The 23,396-nt window shown below is 42.3% G+C and overlaps 2 protein-coding genes and 1 long non-coding RNA gene across 3 annotated transcripts in view; 2 read left to right on the top strand and 1 right to left on the bottom strand.

Moving 5' to 3' along the window:
- Positions 1-21,155, top strand: part of ELOVL7 (ELOVL fatty acid elongase 7) — a 42,019-nt gene extending 20,864 nt beyond the window's left edge. Inside the window, exons 2-8 of the mRNA XM_033163733.1 lie at positions 6,438-6,527; positions 9,092-9,282; positions 11,114-11,194; positions 11,934-11,990; positions 13,716-13,821; positions 18,866-19,002; positions 19,649-21,155. Of these exons, the coding sequence (XP_033019624.1) occupies positions 6,464-6,527; positions 9,092-9,282; positions 11,114-11,194; positions 11,934-11,990; positions 13,716-13,821; positions 18,866-19,002; positions 19,649-19,858 (846 nt within the window). The 5' untranslated portion in view covers positions 6,438-6,463 and the 3' untranslated portion in view covers positions 19,859-21,155. The remainder of the gene's footprint in view (positions 1-6,437; positions 6,528-9,091; positions 9,283-11,113; positions 11,195-11,933; positions 11,991-13,715; positions 13,822-18,865; positions 19,003-19,648) is intronic.
- LOC117054716 lies at positions 17,573-19,374 on the bottom strand. The gene is made up of 3 exons (XR_004427540.1): positions 19,293-19,374; positions 18,334-18,387; positions 17,573-17,792 (listed from the first exon to the last, which is right to left on the bottom strand). It is a non-coding gene; the product is annotated as an uncharacterized LOC117054716 (long non-coding RNA).
- Positions 21,156-22,868: 1,713 nt separating the features above from the next.
- The window catches only part of DEPDC1B (DEP domain containing 1B), a 35,222-nt gene continuing 34,694 nt past the window's right edge, over positions 22,869-23,396 (top strand). The window contains exon 1 of the mRNA XM_033163732.1: positions 22,869-23,033. Coding sequence (XP_033019623.1) covers positions 22,959-23,033 — 75 coding nt within the window. The 5' untranslated portion in view covers positions 22,869-22,958. The remainder of the gene's footprint in view (positions 23,034-23,396) is intronic.

Raw genomic sequence — 23,396 nt, 5'->3', positions numbered from 1 at the left:
ATTGCCCTCTGCATTTGGTGTGAATTTGGCCCAGAGGGAGTGGGGAAGGAAAAGAGCAGTTGCAATACTGTCAAGAAGGTGGATCTAATCAAGGGGAGGGGAGGGTATCCAAAGAATACATCTTTCTCATGGGGCCCCAAGTATGAAGCCAACCCAGTCTACATAAAACAAGGTATCTCATTTTGCTTTTTTACTAAAATGCATATCTTATAAGTAAAAACCATATGCTTGATTTAAGGTTTTATTTAGTTGGGGGCCAGCCATTCTAAAAATACATAATAACCCACCCAATCACAAAGACTCAGGACAGGCAAAACAAAACCAACACCCTGTTTCACCCAGTAACATTTAATAAAGCCACTTGAAATTTTCCTAGCATGTTCTGAGTCTCAAAGGCCAGCCCCAAAGGTAAGCCTTGCAACACTTCTTTAAATTAGCAAGGCTTAGGACTGCAATAAGGGACGCGGGTGGCACTGTGGGTTAAACCACATAGCCTAGGGCTTGCTGATCAGAAGGTCAGAGGTTCAAATCGCCACAACGAGGTGAGCTCCCATTGCTCGGTCCCAGCTCCTGCCCACCTAGCAGTTCGAAAGCACATCAAAGTGCAAGTAGATAAATAGGTACTGCTCCGGCGGGAAGGTAAATGGTGTTTCCATGCGCTGCTCTGGTTCGCCAGAAGTGGCTTAGTCATGCTGGCCACATGACCCGGAAGCTGTATGCCGGCTCCCTCGGCCAGTAACGCAAGATGAGAGCTGCAACCCCAGAGTCGGACACAACTGGACCTAATGGTCAGGGGTCCCTTTACCTTTACTAGGGCTGAAATAGAGGGTGTTTCATAGCTGGGAAGAGCTAGGTATCACAGAGATGGTATCACTAGAGCCAGAAGAGAAGTAATAATGAGCAGGAACAAGATGGAATCATTGCCTTTGAATAATCATTAGTTGATTTTTATCATGTTGTCTGTCTCTGGTCAAGTGCAGGTTTCCATTATCTTCACTCCCAAGAGACAACAATCCCTATCATGATGCTACCTTTAATAGTCCTTCAATCAATCATATTTTGTTGTTGGGTAATTCAGGTTTTTGACATCACTTAACAAGTAGTCCTGTTCATCTGGATTTTGTGTGTATTTAAAATGTTATATCCTGTGTTTTCTTATTGAATACAAAAGTATAGACTACAACAATAATAAAACAATTAGAATAAACACCACAGCAACAAAGTGCATAAAGGGGCCAAAGAAAGAAAGAGAAAATTCAAAATGTCCTTGCCCTTAGTAGAAGAACAGGTCTTTATTGGATGGATCTTAAGTTTTGCAGAACTCATATGAGAGAAGGTTCACACTAGAATAATTGGGACTAAAGTTGTTCATGGCTTTAAAGGTAAGGAGCACTTTGAATTGGGCTCAATGCAGATTATATGTTTTCTCAATCTAAATACACCATCCAAGGTGGTGATGGTCCTGATGGAGGATGAAATGAGAGTTAAGGATGTGCCTATGTGTCTCTCTTCTCCACCCTGCCCCAGGACCACCTGTGGAAAATAGTGAATGAGAAAGGGTTACATGACCTTCCTCTAGCATTTCTGATTTGGTTGAGATTGGAGCCCCTCTTCCCCATTATTCTGTGGTTTGATGCCCTGCATTATATCTTTCTTGGCCAAGGGTCACCAGCCAACCTTTTGGGACCCGTGGGCCCATTTTTTGCCTTGCAATGACAGCATACACACATTAGCTGACTTTGAGTGTTTTAAGGACATTATAAAAGGACAGTTTAAGGACATAATAAAAGGAGAGATTAAAAAAGAAGCCAGCTGTGTGGCACCTTCTGAGTAGCTGCAGCAGACAGCTGGTACCAGGCTTGTGAGGTTTGTGGGACAGAGGAGAGGCAGTGCCAAGTAAAACCAGTCTCCCTTGCTCCTGAGAAACCGCCACAGCTGCTTGGTCTGCTTGAGAGAAAGCTGCTGTGGAGGAGTGTCTGGCTGAGTGAGCAACTGGAACATCTGATCCTAGTTCCAAGTGATTGCTAGGCTGTTGGGTTGGGACAGATAAAAAGGGAGTCAGCTGTTGATGGTGGGCCAACACCTGGTGTATAGACCCTGATGGGGAGCTTGTTGGTGTACAATCCACCTCTAGATGTGATCCTCGTGGTGGCAGCCTCTAGTGTGGTGCTGCAGAATCTTAGGACACTATTCTTGGGGACTTCAATGCCCATGTTGTTTCTGCCTTATCTAGACCAGCCTAGGATTTTGTGGTTACCATGATAACCATGGGACTTTTGCAATACATCCATGTGTCAGACACATGCTGCAGGATCTGGAAAAGAATAATACAGTGATTGGGGTGTTGGTGAGTTATCGTGGATGGACCGCTCCCTGATGAGGGTTGCATTGCCTGTGACCCTTCCATCTACCCCCAGAGATTGATGGAAATGGAAGGATTTCCCATGTGGTGCTCCTGTTAAGGCCCTATGTCCACTTTGGAATAGTGAGACGGAGAGGGCTATTGATGAGATTGCCCCTAAGTGCCTTTTCCAGCTGCAGAGAGTTTGAGAGGCTCCTTGGCTTTTTGAGAGCACAAGGCAATTAAGCAGGTCAGATGCCACAGGTAAGTCCTGCCATGAAAATGGACAAGTTGAGATGCCAAATTGATTACTACATGGCGGTGGCATCAGCAGAAAGATCATATCTCTCTCAGCCTCTTTCACACCTTTGGTGAATCACCCAGCACAGCTGCTGAGAGTAGCAAACTGGCTGGTTCAGAAAATGGGCTACTGAGTAGCCTGCTGGGAGGCATCTCTCTGAATCACTTTGAGGCCAAAATCATTCAGATCTGCACTGAACTCGATGTCATGATTAGTTCAGGTATGTTGCAGGTCTCTAAAGCACTGTGGGATCAGTTTTTGACTGTTGTAGCCAAAGGTTGTGGGCAGGATGCTTGTTGTGGTGAGGCAGACTGTGTGGTCTTTTGATCCCCACTCATCATGGCTGATAGTCTAGTAGCAGGGATTGACTGTATGGGTCCAAGGACTAGTTAGTGCCTCACTATGAGAGACAGTTGTGCACTGCCTTGAAAGAGGTGGCAGTGCAACCTCTCTTGAAGAGGTCACGACATCTGGAGGTTTTAGAAAACTGTTATCATGTCTGTAATACTCCTTTCCTGGGCAAGGTGATTGAGAGAGTGTTGGCCAGCTAGCTGCTGGTATGCCTGGAGGAAACAGACTATCTAGTTTCATTACAGTTTGGTTTCAGGCCTGGTTTTGCCCACAAAAAGCCTTGGTCACCCTGATTAATGATCTATATCAGGAGAGAAACATGCAACACACAGGGGCTGAAGTTGTCATTGTGGCTCTAGACCTGCCTTCAGGCTCACTACCAGAAAGTTGTACTAGGGCTTGACCTAGACATTAAAAAATAATAATCAGGAAAACGTGTTGTAAAGCTCATGATGGGAAATCACGTTGCCAAAGGATCAAATTCTACAGTGCTATCTGGTGTCAGTGTTATAAACGCATTTAAAATGCTGCTTTTTAAAAAACTAATGTAGCTGAGTCCTAGGAGACATTTGCTTGACTCTGTGGGTTCGCTTAAGGGTCCATTCTGTTTCCTATGCTATTCCACATTCATATAATATCATTGGGAGGTTTCATCCAGGGATTTGTAGCAGCGCTCTCTCTCTCTCTCTTAATTCTGTCTGAATTGGGAAAGGCTGAGAAGGTGTTAGACTAGGGCAGGCATGTCCAACAGGTAGATCGTGATCTACTGGTAGATCACTGGACGTCTGTGGTAGATCACTGGTAGATCACTGGCTCCCCCCCAAAGAAGCTCAGCAACTTTGGCTCCCCTAAAAAAAGCTCTACATCTTTGCCCTGAAGCCCCCAAAAGGGGATAGATCACTGCCCGTTTTTAACTCTGTGAGTAGATCACAGTCTCTTGGAAGTTGGCCACCCCTAGTCACTAGGGCATGTATATATCCTGCAGAATGATTACAAATTTTGAAACTTGTGGTAGGGATGGAATATGTTTACAGTGGAACCCCTGGTTACGCACGCGATCCGTTCTGGGTTGCCGTGTGTAACGTGTGTGTGCGTAACTTGAACGCACGTAAAAAAAAACACCCCGAAAAACCAGAAGTCACGTGAGTGCGTATCCCAAACATACGCAATGCGGAGCATACGCAACACGAGGTATGACTGTATCTTTAAATGGGAGCCACTCTCAGTAAGTGCTATGTAGATCCAAATGGATGTTTCAGAATTCCAACTGATAAGTGTATATCTGTTGTGTAGGATCAGGCCCTGGAAAAGAATAGTTTCTCCCTAGGCAATCCAGTATTGATGAGATCACAGCCCTGATTTGGAGTCCTATAAGGGAGAAGAAACCCACAGTGATCTCACCCTGCAATTGCCTATTGATGCGCAAAGGAATTTGCTTGCCTAACACTTTTTACCTAAATTGATTAAGGGAAGCAATGCATTGATTGAGTTGCACTGCACATTCCCAATATTTTGAATATTCTGCAGCAATATGTAAATGCTGTTAATCATGTCATCTGGGCTGCGGTATAAATAACATTATGATGCTGATGATTTAGAGAAACTGTGATTGGGATGGTGTTTGTGAAATATTTCAGTTTGCTTCTTTTGAATGGCTTGAGCAACCCTTTCTTACATCATGGATTTGTTTTAAGGGCGTATTTTAAAGTTCACAGTTCCACTGTACTTATTAATGAGTTTGGTCATACTGAACTGTCTTGAAGTTGCAGGATGCTGACTTGGCAGCTCAAAGACTTTGTCCTGAGTTTGAAGCCCTTTTAGCATTGTGGTTGGGAAGCTGCTTTTATAGAGCTAGCAATAAGATTCAGGAGACAAGAAAAGTAAAAAGGCCTTGCTGTGCAGTGTCATGCCATCATTGTCATTGTGGAATTGACCCTGCTTCGCAAATGACTACTAGGTTAGGGTCAGGGTTAGGTTTATTAAATAAACATATCTCACTTCCTACTACAAAAAGTCCCAAAGTGAATTACAACCAAAGTAAAAATATAATAATAAAAATAATGTAAGCATGTTAAAAACATATTCAAGAAAGTAGTACTGCTGTAAAAGGGTTATTTCCCAACAAAACCACTCCACCCTATCTAAGATGAGCACCAAAATGAGACAAACATAAAAACAAACATGAAAACAAGATTCCTACTCTAACCTTCTCCCTGATAGGTTGGCCTTGCATTTGCAGGGAGATTTTGTCATTGGACAAGCAGTACCTTGTGAGCATTCTAGAATTCTTATAATCCCATTATATTATGGCCTCTTGGCATGGTTAGAGGAAAGTGGGGCCAAAAAATCAATGCATTGAGTTCTGCTTGTGTTGCTGCATGCAGGTGCGTGAGAAACATACCAGCAGGGCAGGTCAACCCAGGTCAATGAAAGCCATGTTCCTGCCACTGATAGGACCAATTTATCCAGGTGGTATAGCTGCTATGTCAGGAGTGCTAACCTTTGTTTAGTGTGATAGCTGCATTCACCCTTGGCCATGCTTGCATGCGTATGCACACATACACAGCCCCTCCCTCAGCTTTTCAGTACAGATCAGTTGATGAGAGATTATCACCTCCTCTCGGTTCTTAAATTGATCAATCTGAAGACCACAGAGGGGGCCATTTGCATTCCAACTTGTTTCCTGGCTTCTGCCCACCCCATCACTGTCTACTTTCCTCCCCTTTTTTCTGCCACCGCCAGAATCAGTAGGATCTTGGTAGGGAAGCAGAAAATTTGCTCAGGGAACTAGTTAAGGATTAGCCACTCTTTAGCTAGTAGTTAGCTGTGATCTACATGGGTTGAACTGACATTCAGCAGATCTAGGGACACCCAGTACAGTCTGGTCTCATTATTATCTTTGCATTTGTCTACTTCCCTGACTCTAAATCCATACATAATAGGTTTAATGCTTAAGACTGCCCTGCCACTTTGTGGCTTCAGCAGATGGAAATGGAAATGGAAAAGGAAAAGGAAAAGATGAGCTTAACAACAGAGAAGCTTCTCTCTTTTCCACAGCATCTGATTTTAGAGTCTTTAAGTTGCACTGGTGAGAATAAGGGCATTCTGATATTATTAAGTTGATCTCCACCATAGTGGTGATCCTGAGCACTATGAAAGCCATGTCTGTGAAATCCAGCAGGGCTTTCTTCTGGGTAACCATTTTTACAAGTCAGGCTTGTGTGTGAGTCTGTGTGTTTTTGGGTGTTCAAAGATGAAATTGTGACTGGGGTATGCATTGCATAAAGTAGAAAATGAGGTTGATGTTAAGTGCCCTCAAACAGTTTCCTAGGGTACGCTACAATGAACTTGCTTCCCCGCAACAATTTCATTGACAGTTGTGTGAAGACTTCCGCCCCCTATTTTCTTTGCATATTTTAATATCTCCAATTTATTGCACCTCAGGAGAGAGCCTTGTCACCACGGTGGAGATGGCCCTAAACAATCTGACATTGAAGGCTGCATCACTTTATGATGAGTGGATTAAAGATGCTGGTAAGTCTTGCTCCACAGTAGTGACTTTCTGTTTTATGGTATTTAATGACAGCTGAAATTGTATTAAGAGTATCTATGTAAAACTGAAATGTGCAGTTTTCCAGTAGGTCCTTGTGCACTTGGCTATTCTGGCATACGTGGGCATATTGGAAGCTTTGGGAAGGAACAAGTCAGGTGTTAATTTGGGATAATTGAAGTTGGAACACAAAATGAGTAATTGATTGCACCAGATGTTTAACAAGTGATAGATTACATGGTGTTGACACACCCATGAATTGCTTCTAGAGGAACAGGATTTAACTTTCTGAGTTACATGTTGCACAATGTTTATCAGTCTTTTCAGTGTACAGAAAGGTCATGCATACAACCTTACACGTGTATTACCAAACTGAAAAACGAATAAGCAGGTCTCTGCATCCTACGATTGCTTGAGAGTGCAGAAAAAGCACAACGCAATACTGAACATAAAGAGCCCAAAGGCTCATCTAGTCCAGAATCCTGTTCACAGTGACCAGCCAAATGCCTGTGGGAAGCCCACAAGCAAGACCTGAGCAAAATAGCCACCTCCCCACATGTGATTCCCAGCAACTGACATTTAGACATATTGCTTCTGACAGTGGAGGGAGCACATGGCCATTGTGGCTTGTAGCCATTGATAGCCCTTTACTGGGTGGTGTGATTGCATTTCTGGAGAATTTATGCAATGTTGCTGAATTTGTAGATTCATACAGGCCATGGATTTTAGGCACAGGGTTTTACTTTTTGATGTAGAGCACATGCAAATCCATCGGATGGTTGTCACACCAGGAAAAAGGAATCATTTCTTTTGTCAGTACTGTCAGATCCCTTCTACACACCTCTGGATTTGGATCCCAGCTCTTTGAATGGAAATGTGTATAACTTAAATTTAGGCATTCTACAAGACAAGGATTCTCAAAATATCAGAGGAGTTATGGTGCTGTTTATTAAGAGTTCCACTGAATTAGGATGCCAAAATAATGCTTGTACAACTATGAGATGGCACATAACTGGTTTCCAGTTTTAGAGCATTAGTCGTCTTGGAATGAGGGATAGATAACGATAAATTCAGGAAAATTTATGATCAAGGTGATGCCTGCACAGCTGTTGAGAACATAGCTGGATCGCAGCTCCATTTAGTCTAGCATCCTGTTTCCAAGAGTGGCCAGCCAGGTGATTCCAGGAAGTCCACAAACATGTCCTGAAAGGAACAGCACTTCCCCTCAGCATCTGGAGGGGCCAAATTATGCATGCTTGTTCACACACAGGGCCTAACGCCACGTTTAGTACCCCAGCAATATGTCAGCAGGATGTACAAATAGGATACCTCTCCACACTAATACCGGTAAGCATCTGAGGAAGACATTAACTGACGCTCCCAAAATTGCTTCTACAAAATTTGCTTTTACAAACATTCATTAAAACATGAATAGCGCATGTGAACAATTTTTGCATAATGTTCCCTGTAAAAGCCTGGGAGAAAAGGAAGAAGGTGCACATGTGCACTTCTGCCATTCACAAATATTAAAACCTAGAAGGCATTGAGTTCCCTTGCTCTTTGTTTTCACATTCTTCCATAGAATTCCAAGTTGTTTTGTCTCCAAACAAGTCTCCTTTATGAAAGTGTTGTGATGCCCACCAAGAATACTTCTTGGATTACTGGATAAACTCAGTGTAAAGAAGACTGTATTATTGGGTATAGGGAGGGACCAAAGCTGCTATTTCTGAGCAGTGTGGCAATGATGTCATTTAGGAAACCCGTTTGCTAATGGGAGTAAATTTAGTACCTGTTTTTAAGAGTATTGCATTAGTGTAAAAGGGAAGAAATTAAATATTCTTAGCAGATTGAGGATACTAATGTATATTATATGCCATTAATGATAGGGATGGGTGTTGGAAATGCCTGGTGATGTCCCAGTCATTGGGGAGGGATTGGTGGAATATATACATGACCAAGTTACTTTCTTTTAAATCTTGTAAGTATTTTGCTAGACTAGTCAAGTGGGTCAATGAAGGCTAATACTTTATTCTGTTTTGCAATTTGACAGCAATAACAATACAGGGAATGAGTAAATCAAAGGTCCTTAAGATGATTCTGGATTTCAACTGACCATTGGCTATGCTGGGTAGTCCAGTAACATCAGGCAAGCCTGAGGTTAACCACTGCTTAAGTAAATGATGCAACTCATCAAACACTAAAATAGTGGCTGCACTAGGTCTCAAATCTAGCCAAAATAGCTAAATTTAATGATGCATTTCAAGAGTGTGTGACTTCTGTTTGTAGTATTCAAGGAAAAAATAACACGGACATGCCATTGTCAAAAGTTTCTCATTGTTGCAACTTATGGATGCAGGTTTTTGTTTCCTTGCGTAATGTATGCTTTTTGTATAAAGTGGGGAGAAGCTGAGGTAAGCAACAAATGTGCCTGTACAGGTGAAAATGTTCATTCAAATGAATAGCCTATTTTTGCTAAATAATATACTTGATGATTGATTAATCATGATAGCTGAGTGACTTATTCCCTTTTAAACAAAATCTCTTCCAGATCCACGCGTCGATGGCTACCCACTTATGGCCTCACCTTTTCCACAGACACTTATTCTTGGAGCATATATCTATTTTGTCACCAACCTGGGACCAAAGTTCATGGAGAACAGGAAACCTTTTGACTTGAGGCAATTGATGATTTTTTACAACTTTGCTGTAGTGGCTCTTTCAATTTATATGACTTATGAAGTAAGTATTGCCTAAGAATAGACTCATTCTGCTGATTAGGTGTGCACAAAGTTGTTCTCCCCGCCCCCTAAAAATGTGAATGGGTTTCTGCTGTGGGCCAGATTGCAACACCAAAGTTTAGAAACACTTTCATCAAATCTGAATGCAACGATGTGATCCTTTGTTCCCAGGGAAAATTCATCATCTCTCTTAGCTTTTTGAAGCCTCGGGACTGCCTTCTGAATTGCATTTCCCTCTACCACAGTCTAGCAGTTGGGAAATGCAGCAAATATTTCTCCCAACATGTGAAGCAAATGGATGAGTCCACACTAGGCTTCTATCTCTACTCCTGGGGAAAGTGTGTATTTGGGGGAATAAGAATCCTCCTTCCTCTCTTTGTTAACTGTACACGAGTGCGCTCTCAGCAACAACATTATCCTAAAAATGACGTGGCTCTGTAATATGTAAAGTCAAAGTTGACTAACCTGTGGGCCCTCCTAAATGGTGAACTTCATCTCTCACCATCTCTGATTGTTGGCCATGCTGGCTGGAGTTGATGCGGGTCTTCACAACATCCAGATGGCCAGAATACTGTTCCAGAATATTACTGGGCAGAGTAGAAGGACCTGGAGCAGGCTTTGCAGGCTTCACACACCCAAGTCCCCACAGTGGCAAGTGTACAAATTAACCAAGCGGTATCTCTGCATCTCTCTTCTTCGCTTCCCTATATTTATGAGGAGCCAGGAATATTAAGCCCCATTCCTTATTATTTCTGCTGGGTAAAATCCCTGTATAGTGATGGCTCCTCTGTGCCTGGTTATATATGAGGCAGTGGATGTGTGGACTGGGAAGCACAAGGTATATTTTGCCTGTGAATTACCGGTAGGAACCTAACTGGGAAGTCACCTAACTATACCTGTAGGGGCAGGCTGTTGAAATAAGAAGCAGGACTTCACTGAGCATAGGAAACTGTCTTATACAGAGTTAGACCACTGGTCCATCTAGCTCAGAATCATCTTCTCTGGGTGGCTCTGTACATGTTAACATGCAAAATATGTTCTCTGTCACTGAGCTATGCTATGAAACTGCTTTTGTGACTTTATATATTTTTTTGTAGATACTTGAAACAGTCTTTGACTTCTGGGTTGTCTTGTCAGTTTTTTTTCTTCAGTGAGGGCACTTGAAGCACAAAAATTGCTTTCTATTGTAATGCTCATAGTGAGCTCCATATTATCATTTTTGCAACCTTTCATTTCAGTAAGATGCTCCTGATTATACAGCCTTGCTAATAAGTAGCCAAAAGTTTGTATACCTAAAAATATAGTTAGTAGTTTCCCTGCCAAATGCACCTCTGTAAAAATAATGGGCAACAGAAACAACTGGAAAAAGAAATAACTCCACTTCTAGTTAATATTAATTTTGCCCAGAATAACCTCTTTGCTGCCCTAGTGACAGGGCGAGTAGCTTTTTACACACCTGTTGTGATAGAAGTAAAAAAACAACAAACAAACTACTATTTCTGAACCCTTTAGATATACAAAGTTCATGGTGCTTTTTTTTCAATTGCATGATCAATGTTTCATTTTTTTGGGGCTGAATACTATGTATGTGTATGTTTTTGGCTAACACAACTGAAACCTTTGTTGAGACTTCTATAAGTGCTAACTGTTTAGATTATACAGATTGGGCAAATCTGTATAATCTAAAACATACACATGCATTGTGTTCAGTCCAAAAAGATGAAACATCAATCATGCAGTTGGAAAAAACACCCCTGAACTTTGTATATCTAAATAAATTATTGTTAATGTTATTGTTATTGTTACGAATCATTATCTTCTTCCACCTACAGTTCCTTATGTCTGGCTGGGCTACAGGCTATACCTTTCGCTGTGACATAGTTGATTACTCCAGGTCACCTATGGCTCTAAGGGTGAGTCATGTAATGACTTCGTTGTGGTTCACAAAGTTCCAGGAATGTGTGCAATCATTTGACTGCATTGGCTACAACAGAAGAGTTGCAAATGAATGTGTGCATGTATGTGTAATGAAAAGAGCAGCCATGAGAGGCATGGGCACCTATGCAGCTTTTTACGCGCATGCAGAAAGGATTTGCTGTGTGTGTGTGTGTTTAACTAGCACCTTCCCATTGAATTGCGGATTGTCTCTTAAGACTCATGGAAGTTTTTAAAATGTGTTTGTGGGCACTGCATGCTGCTGTGTAGGAAATATACAGAAGCTCCACTCTCTGTGTGTACAGTTGTACCTTGGTTCTCAAACAGCTTAGTTGCCAAACAAATCAGCTCCCGAACACCACAAACTTGGAAGTGTTCCGGTTTGCGAATGTTTTTCAGAAGCTGAACGTCCGATGCGGCTTCCACTTGACTGCAGGAAGCTCCTGCAGCCAATCGGAAGCCGCACCTTGCTTTTCGAATGGTTTCAGGAGTCGAACGGACTCCTGGAATGGATTCGAGAACCAAGGTACCACTGTATACCCTCCTTGGTGTTTCCTTGGATTGTATCACCTGGTGAATGGTGATGAGGTGCACCATGAAGCTGTTGCACATAAATTCAGCACCGAAAACTTGAAAAACCTTTATAAAGTTCAACTAAGGTTAGATTTGGGCTCCATTATGTTTTCAGTTTTTAACACATCTTTTTCTTCTCTGCAGATGGTTCGTGTCTGCTACTTGTATTATTTCTCGAAATTTATTGAATTGCTAGACACGGTAAGCACGATCGTAGAATCTAACAAGTGAATGAGGAGCACCTTTGTATACTTCAGATTGTTCTGTGTGTATTGTATTTCTCCTTCGCCATGAGGTGGGGTTGTGTTAACTCCACTGTGTGGATATAAACTTTCCACATGCTGTAATTTATTTGAGTGGTGGTGGTGGTGGTGATAATGATAATTTATTATTTATAACCCACCCATCTGGCAGCTTCCAGCAAAACATTAAAATACAATAATTCATCAGATATTAAAAGCTTCTCTAAACAGGGCTGCATTCAGATGTCTTCTAAAAGTCAGATAGATGTTTATTTCCTTGACATCTGATGGGAGGGCGTTCCACAGGGTGGGTACCACTACCGAGAAGGCCCTCTGCCTGGTTTCCTATAACTTCGCTTCTCGCAGTGAGGGAACTGTCAGAAGGCCCTCGGTGCTGGACCTCAGTGTCTGCACAGAACGATGGAGGTGGAGACGCTCCTTCAGGTATACTGGTGAGGACACCTGGAGAACGTTTTATTTTCATATTTTCTCTTCCTCACTGAGAGAAGCAGGGAAGTTTGTGTGGGTGTGAAGGCTTCCATAATAATTGCTTCTCATAGTGATGATGTCTGTAATTTTGTCCATTATATTTAGCCTTGAAGTTTCTAATACTTTGTTCATTGAGAATAAGGCTCTCAGTGACTACTAGTCACTATGGCTACATTCTCTCTTTACTATGCCTCAGAATACAGTGGTACCTCGGTTCTCAAACGTCTCTGTTGACAAATGTTTCGGAACCTGAACGCCAAAAACTTGGAAGTAAATGCTTCCATTTTCGAACATGCCTCGGAAGTTGAACGGCTTCCCCTGCGTGTTTTTCAATTTTCTCAATTGAATTTGCTGACAGCCCTTTGCACCTCAGTTTTCGAATGTTTCGGAACTTGAACAGTCTTCCGGAATGGATTACATTCGAGAACCGAGGTGCCACTGTACCAGTGGCTGGGAATTATTGGTAGTGTTCTACAGATCCATAGGCATCTGGTTGACTACTGTTAGAACAAGTTGTTGGAGTAGATGGGCACTTCGGCCTGATCCAACAGGGTTCTTCTCAGCGTGTTATGATTAGTCTCTAAGAAATCAGTGTAGTGTTTATTGAGCTGATACATAGCTTGCAGTATTGCACCAGACTCTCCACTCCAAAAAATAAAATATATATATATATATATATATATATATATATATATATATATATATATATATAAATCCAGTTAGAGATGAACTGTGGCTAGAAACGACAGCAGCACAAGGCTGCTTTCCAGACAAACCATGTGAAAGTTGGTATGTCTTATTAAAATACTGGACACCAGTGTGGGTGTGGGTGTGTGGTGGGGAGACACACATTGCAAGTGACAAATCACAGGGTGCATTGTGAGCTGCCCTTTTTTTGTGCAGCAGATTGTGTGGAAAAATTGGTGTTCTATATATTGTACTCCAGTGACTCTGAAACCATCTGCATCTTCTGTAAAACAAAGCCAAATAAATAATTTATTTATTTACTATAGCAGCTATTTTGGGCAGTAGTATGTGCAGTCAGTACTAACCGTCAGGGAACGGCAGTGTGAACAAGTGCATTTTTATACATGCCATGAAAACATGATGAGCTATTCCGTGCACAGACCGAATTGCGCATGCTGCTAATGTTAAGTGTGACTTGTAGTAATAATACCTGTTGAAATCATTGCAGATCTTCTTTGTGCTCCGAAAGAAGAATGCCCAAATTACGTTTCTCCATGTATTCCATCACACAATCATGCCTTGGACCTGGTGGTTTGGAGTCAAATTTGCTCCAGGTAGTTCCGATTCTAAATTGAAACTTTTATAAATAATACAATGTTTCTAAGTGGAAATTTCTTTCTTTCTGCTGCTTTACCTACGGGGTTTTTCTTGAAATTGTATGCATGCACCCCAACTGCTTTAGTAAGTCATGTATGCATATCAACTTTTCCCAGATAGGTAGTGTTGGAATTTCACTCTGCAAATTTTGTCTCTGGTTGGTTCCTGCAACTGGATGGCTAAACAAAGGAGAACTTGCACAAGGCTTTTTGTTTAAAGTGACACAGAGTAAAAGGCAAACAGTACAAAGATTCTGAAGCAAGTGTATCATTTAAACCTATTAAGGTTTCTTACTTGACTCAACACATTAACTGGTTCCAGCACAGAATTAGGTGCTCTTAAACATATTGGCTTAAATAAGCATAGGAATGCCAAGCTCTCTGTTGGATTAAGAACTTGTTTTTCTCCCTATTTTAGCTTTGCAGCTTTAGCAGTTTATTGATAGTGGCATGTGACCAGTAGTTCCATCCATAGCTGTCAACCCTCCCTGCTGTTTCCCAATGCTATAATAAGGGAATTTCCCGCAAAAAAAGGGAAAGGTTGACAGCTATGGTTCCATCCAATGGTGATTATGTAACCCTTTAATGTTCTCGGGCCCAAAATCTCTAGCAAGCTGAAATCTTTTGGGAGCATTAGCATAGATGCAACAAGTTCTTTACTTTGAATTATGCAAACCCCTTTCTTTTGCATGTTGATTCGCCTTCTCTGCCTTTGAAGGGTGCCTGTATAAATTGGAAACACCTGGGCAAAAAAGGAGGTACAGACAGGAGAGCAGTGGGGCATAGGGAAAACTATAGGTTTTCCTAACTTCCTAACGCAAAGACCATGTTAAAAAAATAATCCTATCTAAAGGTTGCATTGTGGTTTTACAGGCATTTATAACACTATTTTATTTTTAAAAAATTAGAAGACAATTTATGACCCGTGTGCAATTGCCAGATTACTATTGTTCTCAGATTAATATTAGCTGCATGCTGGAACTTGACATCTAAGACACGGAAATGCCCTGCCTGCTAATATGGAAACTCTCTGTAGTCAGATAAGTCTTATAGGTAGCTTCTCTTGAAGGGGTGGGGGTGGTAGATGGTAATAATCTGGACATCTCATCCAACCTGGGGAGGCTGAGGCAGTGTTGCCTTGGGAGAAGCCTATTAATAACAGTGGTAGTAATGATGATGGTAATTATATTATTAATAACATAGTGTCATCAATTTATTAATTGCCTTCTACGAAATTGTCTCAAGGAGATATACAATGAAACAGCAAAAAGAAAAAGAAAAAAAGTTAATATCACAGCAGATATATTTAGAACAAAACAAGTTTAGTTTTCGTAAATGTGTGCTCTCTTCTTTGGAAGGCTATATTAGATCTCGACAAATGAAATAATGCCCTCTATTATCCCTTGGAAGAGTAGTGATGTATTCCATCCTATTTACTCTTCTTCTTTTTTGGCTTTTAATAATGATTAGCTTAATGCTGCCTAATACTAATTTATGTTAATCCAAGTGTTTGCCATGAGGTCTTTTTAAATGGATTTTCTGTGGACAGAAATTGAGTACTTTTGAGTGAGATGTCCTTGTGTTAATCAGCATTGTGAACCCTCCCAGTTAATGTGCTTTGGATTTTTTGCTTTAAAAACTTTTGGCCTTCGTTATAAGATAGAAGTCGTCCAAAATGGCAATAGAATCATCCAAAACATCACAATGGTCCAGTTCACACACTGCGGTAAACTAGTTAATAGTTTTACCATGAAGCAGCTGATCTGGCCTCCATGCTTAGCACTTAGGAGAAACAAACCTTAGGGTAAATTTGAAGTAGCACTAAGGAGATTGTTAACTCATTGCAAGCATTTCTGCTTGTCTAATGGAATGATGCCACCTCTCCTTCCTCTTCATGCTGTTCTGGGCTTCTCTCAAATGCCTCTGCCACCAATTTGGGCAGGGGAAAAAAGCCACATTGTGCTAGCAGAACTTGTCACACTGCCTCCCACTAGTTCAACTAGATAAGGGAATCTAGCTCCAAGTGTTATGTCTGAACTAGAGATCTCCCTGCCCCACCCCCCGGAAAAGATGACTATCAGTAAGTCAAGAACGAACCATGACCAGTTCAGACATAATAAGAAGTTGGGAATTATCATTTGCTCTTCCTTGCATGTACATGGGGGAGATAGCATCCCAAATGGGTAGCAATTATTTAATGAAAGAGTAGCCAACCTGTTGCCCTCCAAATGCTGTTGGGCCCCAGCTCCCATCAGCGCCAGCCAGCATAGCCAAGGATCAGGAATGGTAGTGGAGTTGACGTCCAACATCTAGAAGGCCACAGACAAGTCACACCTGGTTTACCGTGACGTGAACAAGGTCAATAACTGCTAGTTTGTGGCACAAAGCAGAAATAGTCATCCACTAGCATCCACTTGAATTTTAACTGTAGTTTTAGTTGAGTGCTGCCACAGCCCAGATTGCTCACTTTGATGTACCCAATAGCAAGAGGTTTTGAAGGAGTGGGTCTTCTGTGGAGTGCATGTCTTATTTCACTCCTTGGGTTTGATGGGCTTTAGAATAAAGTGAGAAGTGTTTGATGATAAGCAGTTACCAAGAGAACTGCATCCCACCCCCAGTAGAGAACACAGTGCGTTTAGTACTCATTTGCGAAACGACATAAAAGAACAGGAGATCCTTTCCATTCACTTTGCATGTATTGCCCTACTAAGCCAGCAGTAAAACATTTAACAATATTCCCGTACTCTCTCTCTCTCTCTCAAGTACTGAGTACTGTGTGGGATTATTTGGCAGGCTTCCTTGCTTGAGTAATTTGGATATTCCTGCTAAACTGGCTTCATGAAAATGCAAATCCTTCAGGCACTGTTACATATCAGTAGGTTGCGAGCCTCCATTTTTGGCTTAGGAGAGATTGCTTTTCTGGTTTCTGCATGTGAGTTTTAATTATTCCACAGCACACACAGAGAGAGACGGTTTCTGTAACTGCAGCTTATGTGTGATGTGACTCTTTCTTGTGGTAAGGTGTTAGGCACTTCAGAAATTAGGAGAATCTTCAAGGCTGCCATCCCAAATACATAAAGCCAATTGCCCTTTATTAACAGAATTTAGTATGCAGTATTTTGCACAAGTCCTATGTGTCAAACGTGGACCACCCTGCCCATCTTGATGAAAACCACTGAATTATATTGTTGCCATTTAAAAGTGGCCAAGTGTCAGTTCTCAGTAACCTAGTTTTGTAATCTGGAAACTGCTTGTGACTCTATTCTAGAGCAAGACTTCAGCCTCACTCAGCCATAGGGGAAATGCTTGCTTGAGTTAAACACTTGTGTTGCACTGACCAGCTACTTAACTACTTTTAGATGTCCTTAATTGCTTTTAAATGTTTTTGATATATTTTTATTTTTATTGTATTATTTTACTAAGATGTTTGGCGCCCTGGGGGGAATAACAGTAATTTAATTAATAGTAATTGTTAATAATAATAGAATTTTTAAGCACCACATGCCTTTTGCTCATACAAGCTGCCCATTTGCTTGTGCTGCAGAGGGAAGAGCAATCAAACCAAGAAGTGCTTCCTCCAAACCAGGACACCTATGGTTGCCACCTTTTGGAAAAAGACAGGATATTAAGCCAGTTGGTTTAATAGTATGGCTTGTTCCAAAGCTGAAAATGAAATGGGAAACTCTGGTTAATGATACACTTTCTGGATTTATTGTTTGTACCACAAAGGGGCTGTGGGGGTGGAAAAGAACTTGTTCATAGCTCTGCTGTGGTTGCCTGACCAGGCTGCTGTTAATGCTTTCTTTCAACTTTTTGTCTGCATCAACTTACTTTTCTCCACTTTTAACTGATGCACCAGTCTTGAACGCGCATGCATTTCCAGAAATGAGAAGTGCTGAACACCTAGAAGTTCATGGTTGTGAGGCAGCCTAAACAGGGGTAGGAAGCAGTTAGAATGTGAGTTTGAATATAAAGATGAGGGATGGGGAGAGTAAATTGGGGAAAGCTTAAAAATATGGCACAAGATATGTAAATTAGCTGGAAACGAATGCAAATGAACTTGGACCTATTCCAAGTGCACATGTCAAGATTTCTAAAACTGGTTCAAGTTCTTATCTGAAGACAGTAATTTCACGGAACATAACTAAAACAAGTGAGGACCTGCAAAATCAAGCTCAGCATTTATTGTGCCTGAATAGGTGCAGATTAGCTGCAATTTAAATACTGTCCATAGGCTTAGGACAGAATTCCCAAATTAGGCCACCATCCTGTGTCTCAGTATTGCAGGGCATGAGGCACACCCAGTTGACCACTTGCCAGCTTTCAACCTAGCCCAGGGGCACCTATTTGGTTCCCTCCTAAGGTTGCTGAACTCCCTTACCCCCATTAGTCCCAACCAGCAAGGATGATTGGTAGGGATGATAGGAGTTGGCAGTCCAGCAGATCTTGGAGGGCATCACAGTAGCTTACCTCTCAAGGTTATTTTGAGGACAGAGTGGGTGGCATTTGTGCTGCCTTGAACTCCTAGGAGGAAAGACAAGATATTAATGTCATAGGAAAATATATATACAGTGTAAAGCATGAAAGTCCATAGACTTTCCATACATAGGTTTTGATTAGGTACAAGGATATTGCTGTTTCTACTGAAGTGCTAGAAGGCTCCAATGCCTGCTTTAATGTGTGCAGAGGGCTTTTAATAAGAGCTGTTGCTTCTCTATAGAGCGTCTCCACCCCAGGAAGATGTAGAGCGCGCATAGAGGCTCTGTAACAACAGAGTTGGCATATATGATTCAATCCATAGATAAATTTACAGCCACTGCATGAAGCTTCTGCCGCACAGAATTATTTCTGTTAATGACAGCCACGCCATTATGGTCGACAAGGTTACCAGAGGCAGCCTCAAGTTTTGCTTTTCTTTGCCTCGTATCTCTGATTTGTCTCGGATGATGCACTTTGGATTTGTAGTAGACTGTTTCAAGACTGGATCTTGTTCTCCTCACAGGTGGCTTAGGAACATTCCATGGTATGTTGAACTGTGTTGTGCATGTGATCATGTACACCTACTATGGACTCTGTTCCTTGGGACCAGCTTATCACAAATACTTGTGGTGGAAGAAGCATCTGACGACTATACAACTGGTGAGTAACTTTCAAAACACATAGGGGAGGGCTAGATTATCTGTTAGGGATAGGTTGACTTTACTGAGTCTTAAACCTAGGTACATATGAACGCTGCAAATGGCTGTGAGCTAGCTGAACTCATTGCGTGGCCTGTGCACCCTGTTTCCTGAACTGCTACCATTTAGCCTGACCTCCGAGAGAAGATTAATAACTCTTTAACAATGGGGCTTTGGATGCAGCAGATCCAAAGAAACATCCAATTTGGGGGCTGCCAGTATGAAAACGGCAGACAGGAACTCGCCACTCACCTAGCCAAAACTGAGGTCTCTGTCATGGTGAAAACCTTTCAACCATTAGGACACTTCTCCACCAACAGTGGCCCTCAGAGAGGCACCCTAGCTCCTTCTCCACAATTTATGGGGTGGTGGTAACTGTAGGTAAAGCAAAACAATTTGTAGTTCCAGTAGCCTGCTTTGAGAGCAGAGTATCATAATACCCTCCCCTCCCCATTGCCAAGGATGTAGATCTAGTTCCGCATAACTATCCTTACTTACATTTGATGTTTTACAAAGAAAGTTTCCTCCTTCTGTCTGCTGCAACCCCACCCCCCACTGTGTGATTAAAACAAATGCCTAATGATTTACTATTTTTTTTTCTGTTTTAGATCCAGTTCATTATAGTTACCATCCATATAGGACAAATCTACTTAATGGATCATTGCCCATACCAGTATCCAGTCTTTATGTTCATCATCTGGCTCTATGGCACTTTGTTTTTAATTCTGTTCCTGCACTTTTGGTACCATGCTTACACTAGAGGCAAAAGACCCCCCAAGACTTTACAAAACGGCATTACCAGAGACAAAACTGAATGAAACATTCTGCAACAAAACATGATTGAATGTTTTGACTTGACAATCAAGATGCATAGGTGTACAGCACACACTTGTTTTATACGTGGTTTTCCAAAACAAAACAAAAAACCTTGTATTTTTACTATAAATTATTTGGGATATAATCTTTATGTGGGAGGGAGGGTTAATCTAATGATTAAGAAGAGGCACTGACCTGAAATTTTCAGCACCAATGTACATATTTTAAAAAAATGTATGAAATAAGTTAATACTGAGTTGCACTCTTGGAGATGCATATGAATATTCATTATGGAAATGAAGTGTGCCTGATAAGTATACAAAAGTACTTTGAACACTGACAAAGATACACTTGTTTTTAGCTGGTGTTGTAAATTACTAAGGTCTAAAGGCTACTCACTGAAATGGAATTCAGCTTATCAACTATAGACCTCATTGTCAAATACAGCTACTGTAAACATTAATGTATTTTATAAAACTGTACCATATGAAATACTATGACTATTTAGTCTTAAAAATGACTTTTGCAATTCTAAGGTGCCTTAGGGTATGAAGGAGGTATTGTTGGAAAGGTTGAACTGGTTGCAACGATAATCACAAGCCTCTTGTTTGAGGGATAATGGTTGTTGCACCCTGTACCCTGAGCGTAAGCTTGATTTGAACCGAATCGTATGTACTTGAGAGTATCAATACCTATGGGTTGCATGTTTCGAGGAAAACTGAAGATGGAGAGAAACTTCCTTTGGATTCTGACCACTACTTAACTTGCAGTGAAAATAATTTGACGTTTACCGATACTTCCACATGAATGTAAGTTAGAATTGGGCTGTAAAATGATACAATGCTTATATTTGTGTATGAAGGACTATGTACCGCACATCTGGAGCTAGTGTAAACTCTAAGTCCCAAAATGTAAAACATCAAGTTCCTCTTTGGCAGGAGTGGCAATTCAGTGGTGCTACACCTGCTGCTGAAATCAGTCCCAGCCTCTGAGCCCAAGTGTCAGGGATGATGAATAATAGCTGGAGACCACACAGGTTGGCTACCTTTGTTTTGTAGACATGCATTTCTACATGTCGAGGTTCATGTTGCAAAAAATAATCCTATGAGAGCTCTGACCTCCACCTCTTTTTGAAAGGCTAACCCTGTCTCCTTAGCACTTTCTTAGCAGTAGTGTTAGAGCACATTCATCACAGGCAAAAAGGGCCTCCCTAGGTTTTGTCCCTGGCATCTCCATTGAAGGAATCCTGTCAAGGGAAGGACTCCTGTCTGCAATCCTAGAGTGCCAATCATTATTTTTTTTAAATTACTGAGTTTCTTACAAAAAAAGAGTAAAAGGGGGCATACATATATATATATATATAATATAAACATACATGTTTGGTTTAAGGGGGGGAAGTAAACAATGAATATTGTATTACATCCTCACCAACTTTCGCATTCCAAAATATAATAAAGATCACCCATCCTTCAACAAACTGTTTTAATATATAATTCATTTTCCGCTCTTCCAACATAGCTCAGTTTATACAAGGGAAATTATTCCTCCCTCTCCACTGATGGAAATCAACATATTTCCTTCTTTGGGCAGGATAGTAACCATTTCACTGTCCACATTTTCAATGCATCCTCTAAATTTAGAAACACAATGAAAGGGCTTCATAGCCAGTTATTGTATGATATTGTCTAAACCTTGATTCAAAAAGATTTAGAATCTTTCAAGTAATCTGCATGGGATGCAACACACTCCAGCATATATGTTATACATATGAAAACAAACAGTACTGAAGTAGATGAGCCAAGTAATTTAGTTTCTGTGTAAGGCAGGAGACAAATTATAGAAACATTGTAGCGGTGCAAGGATATTGCAAAGCTGTGTCTCCACTGCCACTATTTGCACCTAAAGGTTAAGGTAAATGACTCCTGGATGGTTAACTCCAGTCGAATCATGCACCTAAAGATGGAGCTGGAAGAGGTTGCGACATGGGAACTACAGTGATCACAGTTGAATGAGAGGAAGATGCGTAAAAGAAACCCGAATGGTTGGTTTTTAAAGGTTTTTGTGTGAAATTATGCATGGCTCTTTGCCCCCTTGATGATAGAATAGGGGCCACCCGATGGATCTGAATCCCGGGAGATGCATTGCAGACACGCGGAATTCACTGTCCACAAATTGTAGTGGCGAACACCCATTCCGGAGGTTTTAAAAAGGGATTGGCAGAGAACGAGGCTTCGAGGGACTATTTCATGCCCAACACGAGAGGCCGTACCATATGGCGCCGAAAACCAATTTGCTGGGAATCGAGAGAAGGGGGCAGTGCTGTTTGCGCTCAGGCCCATAAGCATCGGGTTTAGTCAGTCAGGGTGCTGGGGCTCCGGGAGGCGAGGGCGGGCGGGTGCGGGTTGGGGAGGGGGCGCCCGGTATGCTCGCGGGGGCGCGCCACCAGCCCCTATGGACGAGACGGCCCTGAGACCGGGCCTGCATAAACAAAACGCCACCGCAGGAATGGAACAACGGCATAAGTGACCTTGGCTGTGCGGGCGGCGGAGGCACAATAATGTGACTTGCTCGCGGTGTAATGGAAAGAAGCGCGCCAGAGAGCCGCCCCCGCCGCAGCTGCAGACCCTGGAATTCAGAAGCGGCTCCCGCGGCGTGGCGTTCCCTGGCTCCGTTCCAGCAAAACATGCGCAGGGTCGCCTTCTGAGTCTCCAAGAGTTCTCAATCAGGGCACGTTCTCCTTCTCTCAGCCCGCCCCCGCTGTTGCCAACCGGTAGTCAGAGAGAGAAAGCCCATTGGCCATCACCCGCAGCTGTGCAAAACGAGCCCCTGACGTTTTCGAAGCAGCCAATCAGCTCTTTGCGTTGGGGGGGACGACGCCGAGAAAACTAGAGGTTATTTAAATATATGCGAGCTCGTGTAGAAAAGAGAATGAGACTGAAGCGTTAAGACGCGCCCCTTAAAGTGCCGCCCTCCAATCGGGTGCGTCACGAGTAGCCACGTGACCTCAACACGGCCCAATCAGGATTCGCGCGTGTTTGATTCAAACTTTCCCCCTCGCGGGGGTTGCATAGTGTGTCGGCCGGTCGCCGTGGAAACGGGCCGATGAGTACTCTTCTGTCGTGGCGGCCGATGGAGCCTCGACTGGTGGGGCCTGGGCCCTACCGCGCCACCCGGCTGGTAAGTGAACGGCGGCTCCAAGGAGGCCGCGCTTCTTTGCCCGGGGCTCAGGCTTCCCTTTGCTCCCTCGAGCGTGAGCGAGAAACGCTTTTTGCACATGCTATGGGGCGGATTCATCTTAATATTGCCGCTCCTTCAGGGCTGAGCCTATCTCAGACGAAGCCTCGCACGAATGCATCACTGAAAGCTATCCCGTTCTTCGGCGACCAATCCCCACAATGAACGTGGGGATTCAGGCGCGCTGTGCCACTATTCAGGGGTTGCCCTTCTAGAAGGACCACAGAAGCAGCTGCCAGCATTTCCTGTTTTCCAGCATTAATATAGGAAGGTGCTCTATGCCAGTCCAGGGCAGACCTTTTAGCC

Source organism: Lacerta agilis, chromosome 11 (genome assembly GCF_009819535.1).
Source record: "Lacerta agilis isolate rLacAgi1 chromosome 11, rLacAgi1.pri, whole genome shotgun sequence".
NCBI lineage: Eukaryota > Metazoa > Chordata > Lepidosauria > Squamata > Lacertidae > Lacerta > Lacerta agilis.
The sequence above is the reverse complement of the archived record's forward strand: the minus strand, read 5'-3'. Positions and strand labels throughout refer to the sequence as shown.